This window comes from Antechinus flavipes, chromosome 3, assembly GCF_016432865.1.
Source record: "Antechinus flavipes isolate AdamAnt ecotype Samford, QLD, Australia chromosome 3, AdamAnt_v2, whole genome shotgun sequence".
Lineage (NCBI taxonomy): Eukaryota > Metazoa > Chordata > Mammalia > Dasyuromorphia > Dasyuridae > Antechinus > Antechinus flavipes.
Window position 1 is genome coordinate 182,972,867 of NC_067400.1, and position 26,548 is coordinate 182,999,414.

A 26,548-nucleotide genomic window follows, 5' to 3' on the forward strand; every position below is an offset into this window, starting at 1 on the left:
TTTAATGGCTGAATGAGAATTTTGGGCAGTATGGGTAGTTTTGAGAATCGTTAGAAGACATGATAATGAAATTCATTTTCTCAGTTTTGGAATCCAGATACTGGAAACTGGTTTTCATATTGTTAAAGTCTAGGCCTTGAAGCAAGGATTTCAATCCCTGTCCTCATTCAATTTTCTGGAGTGATATTGATAGTAAAGGAAAAGGACATAACAGAACTCTATGGGCAAGAAGAGGTTCTCCTAACAGTAGTTTTTCATGTACTATGTAATTTTAGGCACTGCCTACTTCCATAAAGGGACTTTCATTTCCAGCTCAGGAAAATGAGTCTCCAAATTTTGAGATTATTTTTTTCCCAACCTGTTGGGTTTTATTTAACCTTTTTGTTGTTTCAAGATTGTTTTATCAATAGACTGCCATACAATCAGAAGGCCATCTGATTATATATTATATATATTATTATATATTATTAATATATATATATATTATATATATTATATACCATCTGATTAACAACCATGAGAATATTAGTTCTGCTAAGATTGTAGAGGTAGGATTAGGCTCTCTAGCTAGTCATCCTATCATATATATATATATATAGAACTGAAATTTATAACTTTTATCTTTTGAATACCATTTCTATCATGTCATTAATTTTTTAAAAATTGAGTCTGAACATTTTATTATTTTGAACAGGAGTAAGATTCAGATTTATTTTCTACTTGATTACAGAAGACTGGGGATAGATAAAGTTTGCTGTACAGTCCAGAGAGAATTTAGAAAAATAAGAGGAGTTTTAACCTCTCCCCCACAAATAATGCTACTGAATAGCTAATTAACTTACTACTAGTAATGATGATTATACTCACTTCAGAATCTATTAAATCCGTTTCTATTATTTTTCTTCTCATCTGACATATTTACAAATTACAAACTACTACAATAGAAATAGAAATTTCTTTTCTCATCTTTTTTTGTCTATATTGTCTTCCTCTCCTTTCTTTTCCCACTTTATCTTTTTTCCTTCTTTCTACCTTTTTTCCTTATGTAGTTTTCTTTTTTTTCTTTTCCTCTAATTCATTTTTCCTTTTACTTTTACATGTCACTATCTTCCTTAATTATATACAAAATATAATAAGTGCATTTTATAACTTATCTTTAAATACCATTTCAATCATGTCATTAATTTTTTAAAGTGGAGTTTGAACATTTAATTATTTTGTTTTTATACTTTTTTCTTTTTTACAAAAATATTTTTAGAACATATGCAAAAATAGTTTTCAACATTCACCCTTGCAAAACCTTGTGTTCTAAATTTTTTCCCTCCCTTACCTCATTATCTCCCCTAAACAAACAAGTAATCGGATATATAATAAGCATGCATAATTCTTCTATAATATTTCCACATTTATCATGCTGTACAGGAAAAATCAGGAACATAATAAATTCCTTGACTGAAGGAATTTGTTTGTTTTCAAATATGTGACCACCAAATGATTTCTCTGCTCTTCCTTCAAATTAGAGACTGTTATCTATATTAGTGGAGGAAGATATTAAATCATTCTGACACTGGTGGAATAATAGTCTATTATTGTTATATTGATATGTGAAGCAACATACTCAGTTCTGTGTGACACCATCGGAAGAAGGAGGAGGAGAAGCATAAGAGAAAAATATTTGCATTCTTCATATATATGTAAACACACATACACATGTGTATATTATTTATATAATATATATACATCTATTTCTATTAATCATTTTCTTTTTTGTCTCTCTATTTATCTCTGTCTCAGTTGCTGAAGTCTCAGTTTCTCCTATTACACAGTAGAAATACAAAATAGATATATAGTTATTTTGAGGAGAAAAAAGTAGAAGCTGTGAGATCTGAAAAGATTTCATGTAGGAAGTAGTTCTTGACCTGAGGCTTGACAGACAATCTGGATTCTCAAAAAAGAATATATTTAAAGTGTGAGGGTCAGCCATAACAAAATCACAGCCACAGCAAGGTTTGTTTGTTTTTTTTTTTTAAATAAAACTCTTTTTAAATAATCCACCTAGGTTTAACTTACAAAATCAATTCTATAGATTTCCTAATCTATTTTCCCTAATGCATATGGCATAATTGTTTCTTTTGGAACAGCTAGGTAGTATGTGAATAGAATGCCAAGCCTGGTGTTAGGAAGACTCATATCCCTGAATTTAAGACTGATCTCAGACTCTTACTAGCTGTGTGACTCTGGACAAGTCTCTTAACCCTGTTTGCCTCAGTTTCCTCATCTGAGCTGGAGAAGGAAATGATAAACCACCACAGTATGTTAGCTAAGAAAATCCCAAATGAGGTTATGAAGAGTGGGACACAAATGAAAAATGACACAACAAACAACAATTGTTTCTTTACTGTCCTTTATCACAGTAAGATAAGAGAAGAGATAGTATGTATGAAGAAAAATTGGAAAAATAGTTTCACTGGAATAGAGTGTCTTTGAAGAGGGATGAATATTTAATAGAGTTAGAAAATAAGTTGGGGCCAGGTTGTAAGGCATTTTAAATGTCAAATAGAGGAGTTTATATTTGATTCTTGAAATAATAAGGAATCACTGGAATTAATTGAATGAGAACTTGACACAATTTATGCCTTAGGAAAATCCTATTGACAGCAATGAGAGAGGAGAGGCTGGAGGCAGAGAGCCCAATTAGGAAGCTTTTGCAATAATTTAGAAAAGAACTGCTGAGGATCCCAAATGGTTGGTAGCTGTGCAACTAAAAACAAAGAAAAAGATGTGAGAGAAGCTATGGAGACAAAAATGATAATATTCAGCAACCAACAGACCATGAAGGGTAATGGAAAGTGACAAGTTGATGCTTCCACAAGCTTGCAAACCTGGAAAAGTGATGCTCTCCTTGACAGAAATAAAGTCCATGGAAGGGCCAGTAGAAGGAATGAGATAAGGAGTTCTCTTTTAAAATTGTGGATTTTGCTGTATTTTGGGAATCCAGTTTAAAGTATTCATTAGGTATTTGGTGATGTGTCACTGTAGCTCAAGAGAAAACTAGAACTAGATATATAGATTTTGATTCACCAGTACAAAGATAAGCAAATGTATCACCAGAGATAACCCAGAGAGATCAAATGTTGAGAGAGAATAAAAGCTGATCCAGGAAAGAATTTGCTCATAGTAATGGCGGCTTGATGTTGATAATTCTGCAAAGAAGACTGAGAAAGAGTCAGACTGATAGGAAGAAAATCAGGGCAAAAAAAAAAAAAAAAAACTATTTCTTGAAAAACCCAGAGAGAAGAGAGTATTTAGGAAGAAAGGATGGTCAAATGCTTCACGTGTTGCAACAAGGTAAAGAAAGAGGAGGATTGAGAGTAGAAGTAAGCCATCAGATTTAGCAATTAAGTGATCATTGGTATTTTTGGAGAAGGCAGTTTAGTTGAGTGATGACATCAGAAACCAGACTATTTCAATTGGTTAAAGAATTCTTTGTTACAGAAGACAACTGAGCATGGGTTTTAAAATACCTTGCCCCAAGTCATTTGGACAAATATTATGCTGAATAACAGAGATGACCCTGTTGAACAAGAAATCTTTTAAAATTGCAATGTCTTTTGCATGCTAGGTACTGAATAATTATTGATTGGTTGGTCGGCACTTATGCCTGATTCAAGAATTTTGTGATAACTCTCTTGTTTTACTTGCAGGGATTTAGGTAGCTGTCAAAATATCTCCGTGGATTTAACTGTTCAAAATAGGAGTAGTGGTTGGTGTGGTGATTCCAGCAAAGACCTAGCAGGGTTGGCAGATTATCACAGCCAGCAAACATTATATATGGGGACAACTAGTATTCTTGCATGCCATATAATTACCTTTCCAAACAATACTTTAAGCCCAATACAGTGGTATAAGGTAAGCACTAATATTCTCATTGTCTTTCTCTCTTTCCTGATATTTATTCCATCCTCTTTTCTAGTACAAAATTTAAGTTTTGAGATAGAATTGCTGGGGAGATTGATTTAAAATCTTAAGATCACATGAGATTCTGTCATCAAATACCTGAGATCTATGTCATATTAAGGAATTCTAGTTTTACTTACGATGAACATTGATAAGGCATTTAGGTCTTTAGATGTCCCCCTCATTTAAGGTTATTTCTAAGATATAAGAATGTGGAATAATTTTGACAAAATCATTTTGAAGAAAGTCAAAGTAACAAATACTCTTTTTATGGATGAACTAGCATTCTATAATAACCACATTTTTCTTCCTTGTAAATTTAAGCAGTTTCAAGCAGGGAAAAAAGTCTCTGAGTCAAGAAACTTGGGTTTGAATCTTGACATTAACACTTGGGAACTGTGTGATCCTGGGCAACTCAATCTCTCTGAGCTTCAGCTTCTCTATCTATAAATTGTGAATAATAATACATGCACCATTATCTTTCAAAATTATTGAAAGGCAAACACTTTTAATTCCTAAATTGATTATAAATGTAAATGAGTTATTAACACTTATTAATGGCCAAAATAATTTTTATCATTTTATTGTTCAGTAGTTTTTGTCATATCTCTTTGTGACCCCATTTTTGGCAAAGATATTGGAATGGTTTGCTTCTTCAGCTCATTTTACAGATGAGGAAATTGGGGCAACCAGGATTAAGAGACTTGCTCAGGGTCACACAGCTAATAAGTGTCCAAGGCCAGAGTTATACTTAGAAGAATGAGTCTTCCTGACTCGAGGCACAGCACTATATCTACCATGCCACCTAATCATCTCCACAAAACCATATCTAGGTCTTTTAAAAGGACCTCAAGAGTCAATAAAATAAGGGAATATATATTTTAACATTAATAATTATATGGTGATTAGACTGTAAGACAAGGAATATCACATTTTCCAAAGAACTGAGGTTGAAGATCACTCAGAAGTCAGTGGAGAAATACAGAGTGGATGAGAGAAGACCACAGCATATTATAAATGAAAAATAAGCAATTCCAGAAGAAAAATGACATAAATGATGTCATGATAGAAATAAATGACTGAGGAAGAAAAGAAGTCACAATGGCAGTGAAGGATAGCTTATGTGCTAATTAGCATTAGTATAGAAAAATATAACATATTAATTCATATACCGTGTTTCCCCGATAATAAGACACTGTCTTATTATTTTTTTGGGGGACAGAAAAAACACCAGAGGGCTTATTTTCAGGGGAGGGCTTATTTTAATGAACATTGACAGCAATTTTAATAAAAAAAAGAGTTCTTCTTTTATTGTCCATCATGCCCCCTCACCCCCACTTACATACTGGGTTTTTATATTGTCCTGCCTCAGCTCTCCTCCGTGGCACTGCTCTCAATAGCGCCAGCAAGCAAATCACTGGGGAAGAACAGGATGACACGCTCACTGCTGCAGCTCTGATTGGATGCAGCTCGGAGCCCGGCGTGCGTTTCACCGGGGGTGGGGGTGGGAGTGGGGGGGTGCATACAGAGGGTACTGTAATGTAGCGTGTAGCGCAGGGGATCACTTTCACTACAGTAGCAATTTCAATAGGGCTTATTTTCGGGGGAGGGCTTATTTTAGAGGAATCTTACACATTAAGGGGAGGGTTTATTTTCGGGATAGGTCTTATTATCGGGGAAACATGGTATAATATTTAGTTACTTTCCATGCAATGTTAAGAGATATTATGGGGGAATGCTGCCAGCACATTTGATGTAGTCTTGTTATAGATTTATGGATATGACCTAAGCAAGAATTACATGGAAAAAATGGGTAGAGATTGATGTAATCTGTATCATTCAAGGGAATTTCTATATCAAGAAAGTACTAGATACATTGACATATTAAAGTAAGATGATATTCTTATTCCCTTCAATGATAATATATGAAGAAGGAAAGGAGGGGAGAAGAATAATACGATTTCCCCTCCACACACACAAGTATTATGCTTCTCCCTGCCCTTTATTTTTTTGTTTCACCTCACTATATGTATGCACTATCTACCTATGATAATTATTATTGATGGACAAGTGCTATGGGCTGTCTTTTTAACGGTATAATCCAATCTTGACAAAAGTCACTTTTTCCATTGAGTTTTTCCTGTGTGATTAATTAAGCCAAACTCTTTTGGTTGACTATAGATCTCAAGTAGGCAACTCTTGTTATTTCAGTGCTTGATGGAATCAATACAATGTCATCTGTAAATCAGAAACATTTAGAACATCTTATCATCTCTAAGGAATTTCATTCACTTGTATTCTGTCTGCTGTACACCTTCCATGATGATGACAGACACTTTGAGTGAATAATGAAAGATAATTTTGGTTGATGATCCTTTAATTATTAACATTGAACCTAGTATATTTATAGGATTATGTAAAGGATTTTTGAGTAGGACTGCCTCTGGTAAATCTTTCAAAGTTTTTAATATAATTTGGTTGTTGTATTGGAGACATCTTGATGGAAAGGAATCTTTTAAGATGTTGATTTACTCTGCCCATCAAAAGCTTATGAAGAGTTTAATAAACAGTAAACACAGTGGGCTTGTAATCTTTATGTCTCTCAGCCAATTGTGTAACTATAAAGATATAGATATCCTTTTGTGAAATCTGTGTATTCCTTTCTGAAGCTTCATTACTTGTATTGGTTATTCTCATTAAAATGTTGTAGATATGCAAAAGTAGATATATGTCAGTACTTATTCATATTCTCTTGGGGAATTTTAGGGGGCAGTAATTTTCCCCATATTTTTATTATCCTCAATTTTCTTAGGAACCTTGAGAATGAATCCTCAAGTATCTTTCTTGAGAATCACATCCTCAAAATTGTATCCTTTCCAGCACTGGTGTCTTATAGACAGGCACACTTGGTCTAATCCAGCCCTTCTTCCCATCTTTCTTTGGTACCTTCACTATCTTATATAGCACATAGGGGACTGGAAGAGAATGTGTAACAAAAAATGTTGCATATGTTCCCATTTTTTTATCTTTTCATGCCCTACCAGTTCCATTCTTAATGTCCTAGCGATAACTTAACTGCTTCTTTTGCCAAGCTTCCTTTATAATTTGTTTTTTACTCCATTGCCTCTCATTATTTTATGATATGATCCTTTCATTATCTTCTGCTACCTTACTTTAGTTCCCATTCTAAACCATTATTGTCTTTTTCTGCCATATCATTCTCTTTGGCAAGGAGGGCTAAGGTTGCTGGCTGATTCTATCTAGAATTTTTGATTCTCCTCAGTGTGACAAATATTGTTTTTAGGAAATTATAATTGATTTTGATGTTTGCTCTTCCATGCACTTTCAATTTTTTCTTTTTTCAAATTAATTAATAAAGAAGTATTCCTCCCCCCACCCCCATTTTGCTCAGGATAATCAATCATAATGATGATATCAACTTCATTTTACAGACAAGGGAACTGAAGCTCAGAGAAACTGACTTGATCAAATTCATATACCTAAGCCATAAATTCTTTTTTGATTTCAAATCTATAGCTCTTTTCAATTCCTTGGCACCTTGATTTCAATCTGCCTATTTCTTTTTAAGTTTTACAATCAAAAAACAGGAAGTGACTCAAAATCATCCAGTTCACTCCTATCTTAGTGGCAGGTATGGAGCACAAGTTCCATGTGACTTTAAGTTTCATTCTGTTTTCTCTACATCACATTATCTTTGTTGTTGACTTTCTGCATATTTTGGTTCAGTCTGAGACTTTCTTATTATTTGTCAGTCATCTTCAATCATAACTTTCTTTTTGTGACCCCATTTGTGTCTTTCTTGGCAGATACTACAGTAGTTGCCATTTCTGTCTCCAGCTCATTCTAACAGATGAAAAAACTAAAACAAAAAGGTTAAGTGACTTGTTTAGGATAACACAGCTATTAAGTATCTTTGGACTCAGGAAGCTGAGTCTTTCTAACTCCAAACCTGGTACTCTAGCCACTGTACCACCTCACTGCCCAATTAGCCTCCCTGCATAATATTCTAGCAGTTCATTCTTGTAGAGGATTGTAAGCTTTAAAGTGATTTAAGTTCACACATCTAACTTGTTAAGATAGACATATACCTTTTTCAATTCCTGTGATAGCCTACTTTACTGCAGTAACTTTCTGACTTTCTTTTGGGCTTTTCATTCTTGCTCTCATTACACTATTCTCCTTAGTCCTTAACACTGGTCCTTTTTTTTTTTTTTCATTCCTTTTCTGTTAGAGGCTACTGATTGAATGAAATGAGCTTGAATTTTGAAGCTTTATTTTGTCCTGGCTCTTGATTATATAAGCATGTCTTTTATCAGAAGCAACATGAAGCTCTTTCTGGGGGTTGCACTAATATCTCTTTCTTAAGGAGAGAATGTCCAGTCTTACGTATAAGTGTTCCTTATGGTCAGGAATACTATGTATAAATACTTCCTTTATGCCACCCACAATTCTTAATGTAATACTAAACTTGCTTCTTTCAATAAATACTTGCTTACTGAAAACGAATTTTTGTATTTAGGAATGTAAACCTATTGGAGACAAAGAGAACTATTTTTCTGTGAGATATGATCTCTTCATAAAAAATACATCAGCTGAGAATGCAGGAACATATTTATGCAGAACAAAACTAACATACATGGGAAAACATTATGATATTTTAAATAGAATTTCCACAACTCTATGTAAGTATGATATAATATGACAGTCATTTTCTTAGAGTATTTGCAATGGTTTCCTTTTAGCTTTATGTGAATGACAGGATATCTGTGTGGTATTATTTGTCACAACTTTTTTCTCAGATTGCCTGCAAAATTCAGAAGTTTTCCTTGTCAAAAGTCATAAAAGGAATGGGAAGAAGCATTGGATAGTAGAAGGGAAGGCTTATTAGCAGCCATCTAATCCAAACCATAAATAATAAGAATCCTTACCATAATATACCTCAGAAGTGGTCATCCAGCCCTTCTAAGTAAAAACCTCTGAGGAAGAAGGTCTCAGGCAACTTACGTTTTAGATGACTTTTTTCTCAGATTGCCTGCAAAATTCAGAAGTTTTCCTTGTCAGAAGTCATAAAAGGAATGGGAAGAAGCATTGGATAGTAGAAGGGAAGGCTTATTAGCAGCCGTCTAATCCAAACCATACACAACAAGAATCCTCACCATAACATACCTCAGAAGTGGTCATCCAGCCCTTCTAAGTAAAAACCTCTGAGGAAGAAGGTCTCACCACTTCTCAAGGCAACTTAAGTTTTAGATGACTAATTGTTTGGAAGTTTTTCCTGATATCAAGCCGAAATCAGCCTATTTCCAACTTCTACCTGTTCTTATTTGTCCTGCCTTCTGCAGCCAATTGGGGGCGGGGGAGGGAAGAAGTATAGTCTCTTTTTCATGTGTTATGCCTTTAAATATTTAAAGACAACTGAGTCTTTTTTTCTCCTGGCTAAACATGACCATTTCCTTCAATAAATTTCCATATGATGAGGTTCTTTTTCAACTTGATTATCCTCATCTAGACATTCTTTAGCTTACCAGTGTCTTACATCTTAAACCAAACACTATAAGCCATATGCGGTCCAATGACCAATATTAGTATGTCAAATTCAATCCATCACAATGTGTGTATATGCAGATGCATAAACATATACAACATATAAACACACTTGCATAACATGCAAATATACTTATGTGTATATGTACCTGCATAAATGTAACACACTGGTTATTTGTAGAATTTATTAACTTTTTCTCATAGGGATCATTATAATTAAATCTCATTGTGGTCTTTTCTTAATGTTCCTTTTTTTAAAATAAGTTTTTCCACTTTGATTGCTTTCCACTCCCCCCATTTTTACAGTTCCACTAGATATAAAACTTATGTCACATGAAAAGCCCAGTTATAATCCCTTCTCTCTTCTCTGCACTTACCTTTTAAATATATCCAAGTCTCATATCCTAACATGGTGATTTGGGGGTATTAGAAGCTGAAATGTAAATTTATTTTTTTATTTTAATTTTTTTTAAGATTAAGATTAAGATTTATTTTTAAGATTCTAAATTTTCTTTTAAGTTTTTGAACATGAATAATTATTTTTTATTTTTTCAACAAGATCAATATGTATTTATGGTTGTTGGGTTTTTTTTCTCCTAGTAAACAATGTAGAAAGAAGGAAAGAACCTGAAATTATCTATCCAAGAAATAATACCATTGAAGTACAGCTTGGTAAGTAGAATGAAAAACTACCAAATCATTAACCATAAAGATTTCATTAAAAAAATGATGCTATTATCATTATAACATAGAGTTGTAATGCTGCAGCCTAGAAAAGAGTAGGGCAGCTAAGTGATAACAGTGGATAGCATGCTGGACCTGTAGTCAAGAATGCTTATCTTTCTGAGTTCAAGTCTAGCCTGACACTTAGCTGTGTGGCCCTGAGCAAGTCACTTAATACTGTTTATCACCATTTCCTCATCTGTAAAATGAACTGGAGAAGGAAATGGCAAACCACTCCAGTATCTTTAACAAGAAAACTCCCATGGGATCATCAAATTGGACATAATTGAAACAAATGAACAATAATAGGAAAGAATTCGGTGGAGATAAAGAGAGAAGTTGTGCACTGAGTACAATTTTCCCTAACACTGACATGAAGCTGTTTATGCTGACATTCATTTCATTCTGTAGCATGGAAAAATTTCATGCATACATTGTTGGTTCACCAAGGCTCATGTTTAAATAAAAATAGATTCCAAGTTCCTCAGAAACTGTTTATGCTGTAGTAACTGGCTTTTATCCTGTAAGATCTTAGTTGAAAAAATAAAGAGGGGTGATGACCTGTAATTGAATATATTTTGAAGTCCAGCTACATTGTGCCAATTCAGTAAGGCATGAAGGTGCCACGGTCTTTGAATTTCTAACTTCATAGTAGATCCTCCCAAAAAGGGATTTATCCCCATTCTCAAGACAAAAAAACAAAACAAAACAAAATTATATCTCTTCAGCAAAATGTACCAAATGAATACTTATCCTACTGGGAGAAAAAAAAATGCTAAGTATGATTTGTGAGTTTCTATCTAATCTTATAACCTGATAATTCTCACCAGAAGCATCATAATGAAGGGAATAATCATTATAAAAGAATATTTATTAAATACTTACATAAAGGTTCATAGGTTCAGAATTTTTAAGACTGAAAGATATTCTAGAGAGCTGTTTGACCTCTTATAATCTAAATTCTTAAATGAGGATTTAATGTTAATGAGAAAAGACCTGCAGAGGCAGAATAAATGATAGAAAAATAAAATGAATAAATGGTGTATCCATAATAACAATAATTAATATCCACATAATGCTTTAAGGTTTGAAAAACACATTTACTTCCTCACCCCCACCCCAATGACTCTGTAAGATAACTAGTACAAAGTATATGAATAGTGTGTCGTAAGAATATTAACTATGTTTCAAACAGTGTGGAATTTTCCTTTAAAAAGAATCACAAATAATTTGAAAGGAACCCTTACAAAAGTCTCCAAGACTATAGCTGATACAAATTTTGTTGAAAGTAAAATCCCAACTTAATTGACATAAATTGAGAAGAGAGAAAGTAGTACATTGTGTTTAATTGTGGGAAAGTGTAAGTCAGTATGCTTAGGGGAATTTTAATTCTTCAACTCATTAGTAATTGGAGAAATACAAATTAAAGCAATTCTTATTTTTGATTTCATGCCCATTCAATTGGCAAAGACAACTGTCAACCAGAACAGAATCTACTCTAATCTCTGAATGGCCAAACAGAGAAGGCTAAATACAGGAGAATTAGAGATCAAATAGAAGTTTTATTAATTTTGGAGTGATGAAAACAGCTTATAAGCAAAGACACATATGCTAGATTCCTACCCCTAAGTGAGAGGTGGTCCAAGGCAATGAAAAGAAATCTCAATACTTATAACTACAGCAACTCAGTGAGCTGTAGCCCTGACAATGAGAAATAACAGCAACAATGAGACAAGTTTGATTTATAGCAGGGCTTAATGACTAGAACTTGGGCACTGCAGGTGCTTGTCCAAACTTGTCCAAACTCAGACCATCAGATGCTGGTCTGAAACAATTCTGGGATTTTACTATGGCTGAGATCATACAGAGGGTGAACACAAAGGATTGTTGCTCGGCCTTAGCTCAGGAAAACAAGATTTCTCCTAATATCTTGGACATGACAAAAGAGAAAAGTAGCAAATGTTGAAAGGACTTTAGAAAAAGTAAACACATTTGTGCATTGTTAATGGAACTATAAATTGATCCAACTATTCCATAAAACAATTTGGAACTGGGACTCCAAAATTACTAACCTGTACATACCTTTTGCATGTATGTATGTATGTATGTATACCCCAAAGAGATCAAAAGAAAAAGAAGAGGATACACATGCACAAAAATGTTGAACTCCTTATAAAGTGCTAATTTAGCATGGTACTTAGCAAATCCTCTAGCTCACTAATGTATTTAAGTACTCATTGGCATTCATACGTTTGGGAGATTTCAGGGTTTAGAACAAGATATCTGAATCCACACCTCCCTTGAAGTTCTTAGGGCCAGAGAGCACTCTGGGAGAAACCCATAATCCCACTCTCTCAGAGGAGATTATATATAAGAAGCAGACAGAGGCTCTCTCAGGGAGTTCAGCTGAATTAGATTGAGAGGGGAGCATCAAGTGAGTTCAGCTAGAAGCCCTCTCTCAGAAGCAAGAAAGATTCATTACAACTTTTACCTTGATGATGGCTGGAGGCTGAAGAAAGCAGAGGCAGAAGCAAAGGACAAAGCTGCAAGAGCTCTTAGAACCATAGGCCTCTAAGAAAAACTAACCAGGCTATTTTGGAGGAAGCAATAAAAGATCTGAACTTTTAATACCTGGCTGCATTTGGGTGATTATTACTTTTAACTGAAACTAAGGCTGCCTCCAGAAAACCTCCCCAAGAAACCTGCTCCTAGAGAGAACCATTATTATTTTAAAGAAAAAAAAAACACCACACAAAAATATTTATAGCAGGTCTTTCTCTATTAGGGCCGAACTGGAAACAAAGGGGTGCTCACCTATTGGGATTTGGCTAAACAGATCATAATATATGAATGGAATTATTGAGCTGTAGGAAATGAAATAATAGATGGTTTCAGAGGAAATAGGGAGGATCACTCTGAATAAATGAAGAGTGAAACCATCAGAACTAGGAGAATAATAATGATTAAAAACTCAAAACCAATGCAATGAAAAGCCATGTATCTACAAGACAGAAAATTAAACATTACTCATTTTTTGCCAAGAAGTAATGTACTTAAAAAACAGAAAAAGGGATATATTTTCACATTCAGACATTTGTTTTGCTAGATTATGGACAGTGATTTTTTTTAATTTTTTAATTAAACATTAAACATAGGGGATAGTGGAAGAGAGTGACTATAAATATATGCAAATTTTTAGAAGTAACCTGAAGTTTGCTTATTTGATGATTTGTGGTCTTTTGATTTACTATACTGTTCACATAACATTTTGGGTATCATTAGGAATGAAATTAGAACTCAAAGTCAATTATAACATTTCATTTTTGTTGGTGTTTGCCTTTTTAGTACTTTATCTTAAAGAAAAGCTTCTTGCCAGAAGTCCAAAAAGTGATTAAAATAAGGGGTTAGCATTGATATGAAAATAGAACTCCTTTTGTATATTCTCAGAATAGAAAGATCAAGTCAAAGCAAGTACTATGATTGATGCTTTTAAAATCATAAAAGCACAAATTGTGTCAACAGAAATTTATTGACTAAATTTTAAAGTTCTAGAATATGAAATCTACTTTAGGAAGGAGCTTTAGGATTTTAGGAAAATATCCTTTAGGTAACAAGTAGAAAATCTTGTGACCTCAGTTGTGTGGAGGTTGTAGACAGAAAAACATAAATAAATATATGTAGGTTTAAGGGAATTCATATGATAATAAGTTTAATGATAAAAGTAGAAGTCCACCTTCTCCTGCTCTTAATTTTATAGATAATGAAATAGGTGTAGTAGTGTGGGGATCCCTTAGTACATACTTGCTGATTGGATCCCTACAGTGATAACAAGTTCAATGGACTCTGTGAGTTCCTACTCCTAAAACTATAGCTTATAAGTTTCCACTTATGTATCTTTAAACCTTAGATTTAGATCTGGAAAGAATCTTAATCCACTTCTACATTTTACAAATAAGGAAACATTTTATAAATGAGATGCAAGGCATTTTGGTGACTTGCACACAGGTAGTAAATGAAAGAATTTGGGACCAGACCCTGGTCTTCTATATTCAAATATAATGCTTTTCCCACTGCACTAATTTGTTTGTTCAATCTTAACTTTTTGAGATTTATGATGGAAAAGGAAATTCATTCCTTGTTGCCTCTGTTTGAAAGATAGTCTTGGGTTGGTTGGATAGGCCATGGATATAACTCATTTAGGATTTATGATCTGATTTTAAAAATTGAAAAAATACTCTAAGCAGAAAGAAAATAAATTAAATTGACTAAATAAAAGTCCAATAGAATCATGAATCCTTTGGATTTGGTTCTTTTGTCTCATGTGCTTTTAATTCGCAGAATTGTAAATGTTTATATTTGGTCTTGTTTTGTAGGCTCTTCTCTTATTGTAGACTGCAATATAAAAGATGGGAAAGAGAATTTAAATCAAAGAAGTTGGAAAGTCAATGATACTTTGGTGGATTTTCTTAACTCTAACAGAATCAAAGAAGGAATTGAGTAAGTATTCAGTCTTAAAGAAACTCAGAGATTTTCTAGGACAATTTCTCTAAATATGTCCCCCAAAATGGTCATCTGGCTCAGGGCTTCTTAAATTTTTTTTACTCACTACTCCTTTTTGTCTGAGAAATTTTATGCAACCTCAGATAAATAGGTATACTAGTCAAACATTTACTGAAAATAAATTACAATTTTGCATTCCACACATTCAGTTATATGGCCCTATATAGGGTCATGACTTACAGTTTAAGCAGCTTTGATCTAGCCTCTGTTTGAAAATTTGGAGCAATGAGGAAGACATTATTTACTGATATAATCTATTTCATTTTTATACTGTTCTAATTGTTAAGAGGCAGCAAATTTTACCCAAGTTCTATGTAACTCAGTTCATGTCATTTAACTCTCTAATGCTCTTGGGTAGATAACTCTTCAAGACTGTGAGTTGCAGGGAAGGTGTCAATATGAAATAGTACTAGGGCATGAACTCTGGAAGATCCTATGAAACTACATTACTTCTAGTACAGGGCAGGAGATAGATTATATGTTGTTCATCTGAGGGCCCTTCTAGATGAAAGACTGATTATCAAGTTGATTGTAGACAGTGGTGTGCTGGTAAACAGTTAGCGACCTGCTCTCTGGAAAAAGAAAAATATTACACACTTTTGAGTTTAATCTGTATTAATTCTTCATCACTTCCTAAGTCTAGAAATCAACAAAATAATAAATAAAAACTTCATTTATAGCATTTATGGATTTCTAAAATGAAAAATATTCACATTGAAAATTTAATAATTGCCTCTAATGAACCAAGATAATCTATGTGCAGCACAGCCTTGGTTAAGGTACTGAATTTTCTAGCCAAAGCAGTTTTCTACAACTGTCTACTAAGTTCATAGAATTCTAAGATCAGAACTCTTAAACTACAGTGCAACTCTGAAGCCCAGAGGGCAGATGATTTGGCTAAGGTCACTGTGTAGTAAAGGTGCTCTTGACTCCAGGATCTTTCTCCTGGGGGGATATAAGCTATTTATATTATATACTATACATATATATACACACACATATATACGTGTGTGTATATATATGTATAGTATATAAAATATTATATTATATATGTTATATATAATATAATATAATGTATATATTAGACATAATCACTTGGAGAATATAATCTGCTACTTAAGGTATGATTCACTCTCAAAGTCATATGTTTGCTAAGTATTGAAATGCAAATATAAAAAGGATAATGTTTCCTCAATTATGCAAATGTTTAAAATAAAATTTGCTCTATCCTTTCACAGATCAAATGTTTCTTGTGGGGAAAAATACATTTTCTATACTGTAAATATCAGCTTCTCCGAGGTAAGACAAGAAGATTATGGCCGTCCCTTTTTATGTGTATCTGGATCAGCAGCAGCATTTATTATGCTCAAACATCCAGGTAACATACCAAAATGATAGGTGCAATTTAGTACATGCAGGATTAATTTTTAAAAAGGAAATTTCTATGACAGAAGTGTGATCAAATGTTTCAAGTTACTTTTTAAAAAATTGTATTTGTTTTATTTTTAACATGAAATCAAACAAGCATTTCCACAACGTTAGAATAAAAAAAAATGATTGCACATGAAACTAATCTATAAACAAGCATTTCTATAGCAGAATAGAATTCTTAAAAGAAAGATTACACACTAAATTAATCCATTATGTACAAGTTGCTATTCTTTTAAAATATATAATGAAGTTATCATGTAAATTTTCTTTTTCCCTTTTTTTTCTTCTTTTCTCTTTCCTCTTCCCCCTTCCCACTCTAGAAGTGACTATCATTAGACACAAATATCAACAGTGTAAGAAATAGTAAAACCTGGGATTATAGTCACTGACAGGGTTTCTCGATTCTGTCATAATACTGATGTATGTTTTTTTGAAAAGAATTCAAGGTATAGTAAATATTTGCTTACTATCATGAATTGCATCTGACCTACAGCCTATAAAATGTAGTTAACTTTTTTGGTTTGCAATATTTTGTTTCTTCAGTTAGTGATAAAAGTAATTAGAATCTGTGCTCAAATTCTCTTTAGTATAACTATTCAAAAAATTTCCTGTAGCTGTTTAGCTCAATTGATTAGAATTCTCTTGGTCTATATCTGCTCCCAGACTCTTTCCACCTATTCATTTCTACTTGTGCAGAATCCTTTTTGTTTCTCCTCTTTTATAGAATCATCATTTGTTAAGAGTTGGATGTTATTCTGGAGATCTAACATTTATTTTATTAATGAAGAAAGTGAAATCATGAGATTTCTTCCCTACCCTCCCTTCTCTCCTTTTCTCTATCTTCCTTTCTCCTCTCCTCCTCTTTCCCTTTCTCTCTCCCCTGTGTATATCAAGGGATAGTTAGGTGATTTAATAGAAAACCCTAACTGGGTCATGAAAAGTCAGACAAGTCAACTATATACAACAAACAATAACTATATATAACAAACACCTTGCATATACAAAACAGTTGGGAGAGGATCAGGTTCATTTGGAAAATCTGGAAAGGCTTTATATGGGAAGTGGTCTTTGAACTGAGCTTTGGAAAGAGTATAAGCGACAGAAATGAGGAGCGAATCCATTTTTGGCTTGTGCTACAGCTTATGTACAGGCAACGAGAGAGAAAATGGAATGATAAATGTCAGGACAGCAAAAAGTCCAATTTGGCTAAACTGCAAACTGTGTAAAAGGAAATAATACATAATAAGCATGGACAAATAGTTGTGAAGTCACAGTCAAGTTGTGAAAAATTTCAAATACCAAAAAAATGAACTTGTATTTTATTCAGAGGTAATAGGGAATCTTTGGAGTTTATTGAGCAGAGTAGTGACATGGTTTCATTCCCTAGGAATATCTACTCTCACTATGGCTTGTTCCTTTTTATCTTCTTCAGTTAGTGGGAAGCACATTCTTTAGTTAATTGTTAAGGCTGCTTTTTTACTGTGGTACAATGTTAAGCTTCTTCACTTCTTGTTCTAATTTTTTTTTTTTAGTTTAGTCTCTCTAGTGGCCATTAGTTCTCAATGACTGGTGCCACATATACCAGGAGCTCTTGGGCAAAACATGAATCATTTTTAGTCAAAAGCCAAAACCAGTTATGAAGTCTATACTCCCTTTTGGACCTACTCTCTGGGTTTCATTTCTAAAATTCATCTCCCTCTTTTAACTGATTTTCAGAGCAGAGGTGCTAAAGAAAGATTCAGCTTGCCAATGCCTTGTATTCCATTGGGCTTTCTTTCCTGGCTTTTCATTCAAATGCTTCTCAGAAAATGGTCTGTTAATGTCCTGTCATTCAAATGACATAATAATTCTTTCAGTCTTTAAAATGATCAGAAATAATTTCCACTGGGAGATGCTATGTATGTACTCATCCATCCACTCTCTTACCTGGTCCCTTTCATGAATCTCAACATTCATTTTGCAAGATGGCCAAACAGAAAAAATGGTAGGAGTGAAGAGTATTGCAGTTGAAGTCTGAAAACTTAGATTCATTTCCAGATTTTTCCTATGGAAACATTAATGAGAGGAGAGAAAGATTAAGAAATGTGTGGGTAAATGAATCAGTTTCAGTTAGCAATTTTAGGAAAAAGAGAATAGTCTGCTTAGCACTGAGTCCATGGGTCATCTCCTCTCCTCTCTTCTCCTCTCCTCTTCTCTTTTGTCTTCTCCTCTCTTCTCTTCTCTCCTCTTCTCACCTCTTCTCTCCTCTTTTCTTCTCTTTCCTTTCTTTCCTTTGGAATCTTTTTACATGATAGAGTAATTTCTGAATCTTCACTTTAGTATTTTTCTCTTTCTATTCTACCATACTACCATTCATCTATCACACATAACCATTCTCTCAAGGTGGGAAGAGAATAAAAACTTGACTAGAGTCATATGAAGTCTTGTAATTTGTAGTTAGAGGTATAGATCTCAGAGGAAATAGTCAATTACCAAATATTTATTGAGTATTTATAATATGCCAGATAATTTCCCTGTGTTTGATAGAAGTCTTGACAACCAGCTTTTGTTGTCTTTATTGTTAACAGTAGACTTTTCAATCAAACAGATAATACTCTTCCTGACTATTGTTAAAGAACATTTTACAGTTAAGGACATAGAGGAGACAGTGTGGTATGAATCAGCTTTAAAGTCAGGAAGTCCTGGATATTATTTTTTTAAGAAAAAATATTTTATATATGAACAAGTATTGTTTGATATATAATATTAGCTCTTCCTTATGAATTCCTTGACTAAGCCTCTGGGAAATATTTCCATTACTAGTTTTGAATTATTGGGGAAGAACTTAAAGCTACTATGGTAGAAGTTGACCATAACCAGCTTTTCTCTTCTGTCTCCAGTCCCCACCAAAATGCCTTTTGCAAGGGAAAGAAATTTTTCATTTTTTTCAGGAATTTGATACCATTTCTTGGTTTCATATTTTAAAAATATTTGAAACATAATACTTATCATCCTACAGATTTTAAAAAGTTATAATTTGTCATTTATTAATGATCCCTTTTAAATAAATTCTATATTTTTTTTGCATTTTGATCTTTTTCCTTTTTGTATAGCTCCAGATGTTCGAGGATACCTAATAGGAGGGCTCATTGTTCTTTTGTGTGTGATTATGGTTGTTATGTGCACCTACCATATTGTCAAAGTTGACATTGTGCTTTGGTATCGAAGCACCTTTTATTCTACTTTGAATCAAGAAGGTAAGTTTAGGAGATTAAAGGAAAATTATCTTGTCATCAAGTGTCTTTTTCCAGAACCTGTGATTTTATTGGTAAAGGGTAAAAATGAGAATATTCTTTTCAGATTGAGAACTTCTGCACCTTGTAGACTTAAGCACAAAAAAAAAAAAATCAAGTGATTTATTCAGTTGCATAGCCAGTCTGTGTCAGAGACAGGCTTTAAATCCAGCTTATCTTGGTTCTGAGACAATTCTTCACTAAGTATCAAATAATCAGTATATCCATTTAAACATTCTTGATCTTGATAGAAAACAAAAATAATTACGTGGCACAGTGGATAAGAATCATAACTTTAGGAAGTTATGTGATTGTAGGCAAGTTATTTAACCTTTTTTTTGCCTCAATTTCCTCAACTGCAAATCACACAAAGTTGTATTTGGCACAGTTCCTGGCACATAGTAGTTGCTATGCAAATACTTATTCCCTTAATTTCCCTCTAAATAGATACATTTGGATGAGCCTTTTCTCTTGACTAGATGACATACTTGACTAAATTGTTTTGCTGGTGAGACTCAGAGCAATGGGGTCCTATAAAGCTTTTTATTTCTTTAAACCTTCAATTCCATTACTTTTTCACCCCTTCTTTTATCCCTTACTACTAGAAGCTTTCACCCTCTTCCTTTTTTATGGTCTTTGAGCCATGTGAGGTATGGAGATTGTAGAGGATACCATATGAGAAAGAATTAGTTTAGCTATCTTCAGTATAGGGTGGGCTGGAAAGTATTGGTCTAGAGTAGGGGTAACAAAAAAATAGAAATAAAAGCCACTAAATCTTCCATGAGGCAGATAAACAATGGATAAAGTGCTGGGTCTGGGCAAATCACTTAATCTTGTTTGTTTCAGGTTCCGCATCTGTAAAATAAATTTAATAAGGAGATGGCAGATCACTCCAATATCAAACTAAAAAAAGGAGTCAAGGAAAGTAAAATACTGAAAATGATTGAACAATAACTAGAATCTTACAAAAGAATTCTACATAAGGATCCTTGGAAGCATCATGTTGACTTAGAAAATCACAGATTAACATTATAGATGTTCTATTGTATTTTCATTTTATTTTGTTAAAAAGTTCTCAGTTACATTCATCTAGTTCCTATTTCTATGGTACAGATCACAGACAACATGTTGGCTTCTCTGCTCTAGAAGTTTATGTTGAAAAATAATGGAGGAGAAACCTCCTGAGTTTCTAGTTATACTTAAGGAAAGCAATAAGCAGCTTTTTCATGATCAGTAGTAGTCTATTGCAAAGATGTGCTGGAATCAGCTCAATCTGACTCATGAAAGCAAATTGCTAAGTTTTGAATGTGATCCTTTACACCTTGAAAATCAGCAAATTACAAATCAAGATTTGATTTATCATTTTGATTTCCAGACTTTAAAAAACAGAGATAATATTAATAAGGCAGATAAAATTTGGTTGGCTGTACATTTTTTCCCCTGGAAAGCTAGTTGTTATTTTTGTTTTTTAACATTTACTAATTGATCTACCTATGGGGCACTAAAAACTTAGTTAACAAATAGCTTAGTTACAGTAAATCACTTAATCTCTCTAGATTTCAGCTTTGTTATTGTTCAGTCAGTTTTCAATGTGACTCCATTGGGTTTTCTTGGCAAAGATACTACAGTGATTTACCATTTCCTTCTCCAGGTCATTATATATATATATATATATATTTATATATAGACAAACAGGTCTAAGTGACTTGTCCAAGATCACACAGGTAAGTAATATTTGAACTTAAGAAGGAGCAGTCTTCCTAACTTTAGGCCCTGTGCTCTATCCACTGCACCTCCAGATGCTCTAGATATCAGTCTTCTCACTTGTAAAATGACAAGAGTTGGACATGAGCTATAAAGTTCCTGCCAGTTCCAAACCTGTGATTTTATAACAATCTTATCCATTGGTGTTTGTAAAGTAAATAGATCTTCAGTTCTTTTTTTTTTTTTTGAAGATCTGCTTATTTTACAAACTTTCCATATATGTGGAAAGATAAATGGAAACAATTAGCTTTGACTCCTTTTGTTTTCATTCTTTCAGGGCTTTATATTTAAATATTTTGTTTTGTGAAGTTTTAAAGGTCACTAGGAAATATCTTCAAATATCTGGGATTAAGTTACAGACTTTGGACTAAAAAGAACTCTATCTCTCTCTGTACCAACCTCTCCCACATCCCTCTCCTCATATAATTTCTGGTCCTTGTAAGTACAGATGCTGCTACTTGAAAGTAGTTGTAACTTAATCTTCATCATGTTTTCTTTCATTTTGAACACTTTCCATCTTTTTTCATTCTTAGTGCATTATAAAAGTAAAAACTTAACTTAGCAAGAACTTGCCCAAGAATAAATCAGAAAGGCTTGTATAAATTTCAATAAAACCTCAGTGATTTGCCATAGTGAGCAAAGAGTTAGATTTATTTCATTTTTAAAAAAGATTTAATAACATAGAACACAAAGAAATGAAAAGTACTCAGTTATACTTTTTTAATATGAAAAAGGAAAAAAGAGCTGGGTTTCTAGAAAATTTTGTTATATGATTAAGAAATAGAAACGAATAATTTATAATGAATACATTAATCATTTATTTGTAGAATCTGTTGCTGTAATGATCCTTAAATAATATAGTTATATCAAGTAGATTTGTAGAGCATAATCGTTCAATATGGAACAATCATAACAGATGTTTATTACAAAACAAAGATTTGCCATTTATTATGTGAAATGGGCTTAACCAAATATGATTAAACTAGTCAGGGAATAGAAGAAAGGGGAGTGAGACAGGTTATGGGGAGTAAGACGAGTGTGGGAGGACTTTGGGAGGAACTAAGAAAGGATCAAGATGGAGCCAGGGAGTCTATTTGACTGACCAGGTCCTAGACTTCTCTAAAGAAATGCTGATCAAGACAGAGGTTGGGAACTGGATGCATGGATTAGTGTTACTAATAATGGAGGCTGGGTGAGCTGATTTAAAGTTCCAATTTCACAGCTTTATATGTTAACAACACAGTTTGAGAAAACTTTGCTCTAGTTTTTCCTGACAAAGAGAACAAAATGAGCTGGTTTAGAGTTCATATCATAAGTGCTTGAAAAGAGTTTCTTGGCTTTCCTCTTTAGATTATCTTCTTTCTGCTCTGTTGTACCTTCTATGGATGCATTTTTTAATAAATTAATCTTCCCCATTAGCGTGTAAGACAGACTGTTTTTGCATTTCTTTGTATCCCAAGCTCTACAAACCTTATCTGACACATAATATAAAAGGAATAGAGACTGAATCTCTAATGTCAATGGTATAGAAGCTTCTGGGTAAGAATATGCCCTCTAGATATCTATGTAGATCAGCACTTTCTCTTCAATTTAGTGTCTTAGGAGTTACCTAGAGAGCAAGAAGAGACTAAGTAACTTGCCCAAAGTAATACAGGCTGTATATGTCAAAGGTAGGCCTTGAAGCCAAGTCATCCTGGCTTCTAGGCTGACTTTTTAATTCACTAAGCAATCCTGTCACCCTAAAATAGATCAGTTACTCCCCTTACTCCTCCCAAAGCTCTTGCTTCTCCCATCCCTTAGCTCTTAGTTCCACCATTGAGAGTAACAAAGAAAAGTTGTAACACATTTATAAGCCCAGCTCAAGTTCTAATTCCTAAAACAGATATATTCTATGATTATATATACTTTATATCAATTGTTTAAGAAGGGAAAAATTCAATCCATCAATTAGTGTATCTATTTTTTAAAAACTTGAGCTGATTGCTTCATCATGATGGCCTGTGTGTAATTCAGTGAACACTGTTCCATAGAACTTAATCACTTCCTCCCACTTCATTGGATTCAACAATAGTGAATGCAAAGATGACTCATTTGTGTTTTGCAAACAGGCATAAGTCAGAAACTTTGCAATGAAAGTCAGATTTTTACAGATGAGACAAACAAAGGGTGTTGTAGCAATTCCTTCAAGCAAATATAATTGTAATAGTTTATAGGCTGGCACATAAACACACTCCTCTCCCTTTAAACCACCCCCTTCCTGCTCCCCTTCCCTCACCATAGACACACTTACACAATTTTACTCCATGCTCAGATTGGACTGCATTCAAAAGGCAATGGGAGTTGGGTTTTAAGATGATTTCTTAATGCTCTGATTAGGAAAGTTGCTTTGATAATTCAGGGACCAACATAATATAGTACAGAAGGTTGTAACGTAGGGTCCATTAATCATCTAAAACATCTGTGGCTGGATTCCAGGGGTGTATAACCTCATATAGGAAAAAAAATGCATCTTTATTTCCACTAACTTCTAAGTTAAATTTGGTATTTCTTTTAATTATGAATTTAAAAAAACAACAAAATTATTCTAAAAAGAAGTTTGTAGACTTCAGCAAGATTGCCAAAGATGTCCATGGATATACACAAAAAAATTTAGAACCTCTATTGTAGTAAAACTTTTCTGGAGCCAACTAGACTTCAGTTTTTACAGGGAACAATGTTTTCAGCCCAAAGATATAATTAAGTCAATAAGCATTTATTAAGAACTAACTGTGCACTAAGTACTGGTGCAAGCAGATCAGAGCTGTGTTAAGTGCTTTATAAATGTTACCTCATTTAATCTTTACCAGAATCCTGGGAAGTAAGTACTATTTTTATCTACATTATATAGCTGAGGGAACAGGTTAAGTGATTTGTTCAAGATCATATAGCTAGTTGTATGAGGTTAGATTTGAACATAAGTTTTACTGAGTCTAGGCCCCTTGTTATATCCACTTCACTGCCTAGCTAGGCAAGTTCTAATAGGTACTATCAACTAAAAAGGCTTTGAGCATGAGCCTAATGAGGGAATCACTACTCTTAAGTTTAGCCAATAGGTTAATAGATCTGAAGCTGAGGTTCATGAAAATTTGTTGTCCTTGTACCTTAGCAGAGTACCTTACACATAATATTTTCTTGTTGAATTGAAACTAAGCAACAAACAATTAGACAGTTAAATGGATCAGTGCACAGAGTGCCAAGTCTAAAGTCAGGAAAACTCATCTACCTGAGTTCAAATATGGCCTCAGATGTTTACTGTTTACTTAGATGTTATGTGACCCTGGGCAAGTCTCTTAATCCCGTTGGTCTAAGTTTATCATTTGTAAAAAATAAGCCAAAATCCTTGCCCTCAAGAGTTATGAGTTACATGTATTGAAACTTGATAACACAATATTACATGACAGGTGTATTATGGAGTCAGTAATAGTTGTCCCTCTGGAATTCACATGACACTTGTTTTATATCAGGAAAGACCTCCTGGCATGGTATTTGAGTTGGAATTTAAAGTATAAGCAAGAATCAAATAAGTGAAAAATTGGTAGTGAGGTAATTTTGGGTCTAGAGAATAGAGAATAGAGAATAGCCAAAGGGACAGAGGCTAAAAAGCACACTGTATATTTTTGGCAAGGCAGAGTAGAGTTTAGCTTATGTGGAACATAGAATACATATGCTAAATGAAGTCTTCTTAAGTCTTTTTGTGTCGTGGACCCCTTTACAAGGCAAGCAAAACTTCTGGACCCCTTCTAAGAATATTTTAAAAAATATTTGAAAGAAATGACAAATGCTAGATATTAGTAAAAATAAATAATAAAGATTTTTCCCCCCAATCCAAGTTCACAAATTCCCTCTTAGTTTAAAATAATAGGAGATAAGCTTGGAAAAGGGCTCTGGGGCCATATTGTGGAAGGCTTTGCATGCTAGGCAGATGACTTTGAATGTTATCTGGTAAGCAGTAAGAGGTCACTGAAAATTCTAAAGGGGATGACCAGATCTATATATAAGAAAAATTAGGCTGTTGGTATGATGATGGTTGGATGAGGTGAAGACTTTTGAGGAGACTATTGAATTAGATCATGAAAGACGAAGATAATGAGGAAATGTAAGAACAGAGAAAAGACAAGAGATGTTGCAAAAATAGTAAGGTAATTTACTGGATAGGAAAGGTAAAAAATGGGATAATTTTAAGGAAGCTTTTAAGTTTCAGACATAAAAGATGGGCAAGTTTGAGTTGAATGGAGAGAAGTATTGAATGTAGGGCAGAATTTGATAAAATCCAACATCCATTTAAAAACTCTTGAAAGTATAGAAATAAATGGACTCTTCCTTAAAATAATCAGTAGCATCTATTTAAAACCAGCAGTAAGCATCATATGTAACAGCAACAAACTGCAACCATTCCCAATAAGATCAGGAATGAAATAAGATCAGACCCACTATCACCGTTACTATTTAATATTGTATTAGAAATGCTAGCTTTGGCAATAAGAGTTGAGAAAGAGATTAAAGGAATAAGAATAGGCAATGAGGACAACAAATTATCACTCTTTGCTGATGATATGATGGTATACTTAGATAACCCCAGAGATTCTACTAAAAAGTTATTAGAAACAATCCACACCTTTAGCAAAGTTGCAAGATACAAAATAAACCCACATAAGTCATCAGCATTCTCATATATCACTAACAAAACCCAACAGTTAAGAGTTACAAAAAGAAATTCCATTTAAAGTAACTACTGATTGTATAAAATATTTAGGAATCTATCTGCCAAGGGAAAATCAGAAACTTTATGAGCAAAACTACAAAACACTTTCCACACAAATTAAGTCTGATCTAACCAACTGGAAAAATATTAAATGTTCTTGGATTGGGTGAGCAAATATAATAAAGATGAATGTACTACCTAAACTAATCTATTTATTTAGCGCTATACCAGACTCCCCAAAACTATTTTGATGACCTAGAAAAAATAATAACAAAGTTCATATGGAAAAACAAAAGGTCAAGAATTTCAAGGGAATTAATGAAAAAAAAAATGAAGGTGGCCTAGCGGTACCAGATCTAAAATTATATTATAAAGCAGCAGTTACTAAAACCATTTGGTATTGGCTAAGAAATAGACTAGTTGATCCATGGAATAGGTTAGGTTCAAAGAACAAAACAGCCAATAATTTTAATAATCTAGTGTTTGACAAACCCAAAGACCCCAGATTTTGGGATAAGAACGCAGTATTTGACAA

The 26,548-nt window shown here is 33.5% G+C and overlaps 1 protein-coding gene across 1 annotated transcript in view; it reads left to right on the top strand.

Moving 5' to 3' along the window:
* Window positions 1–26,548, top strand: part of IL1RL2 (interleukin 1 receptor like 2) — a 41,688-nt gene that overhangs the window by 4,484 nt on the left and 10,656 nt on the right. The window contains exons 3-8 of the mRNA XM_051984330.1: window positions 3,705–3,909; window positions 8,498–8,660; window positions 10,123–10,194; window positions 14,619–14,742; window positions 16,044–16,183; window positions 19,329–19,472. Coding sequence (XP_051840290.1) covers window positions 3,705–3,909; window positions 8,498–8,660; window positions 10,123–10,194; window positions 14,619–14,742; window positions 16,044–16,183; window positions 19,329–19,472 — 848 coding nt within the window. The remainder of the gene's footprint in view (window positions 1–3,704; window positions 3,910–8,497; window positions 8,661–10,122; window positions 10,195–14,618; window positions 14,743–16,043; window positions 16,184–19,328; window positions 19,473–26,548) is intronic.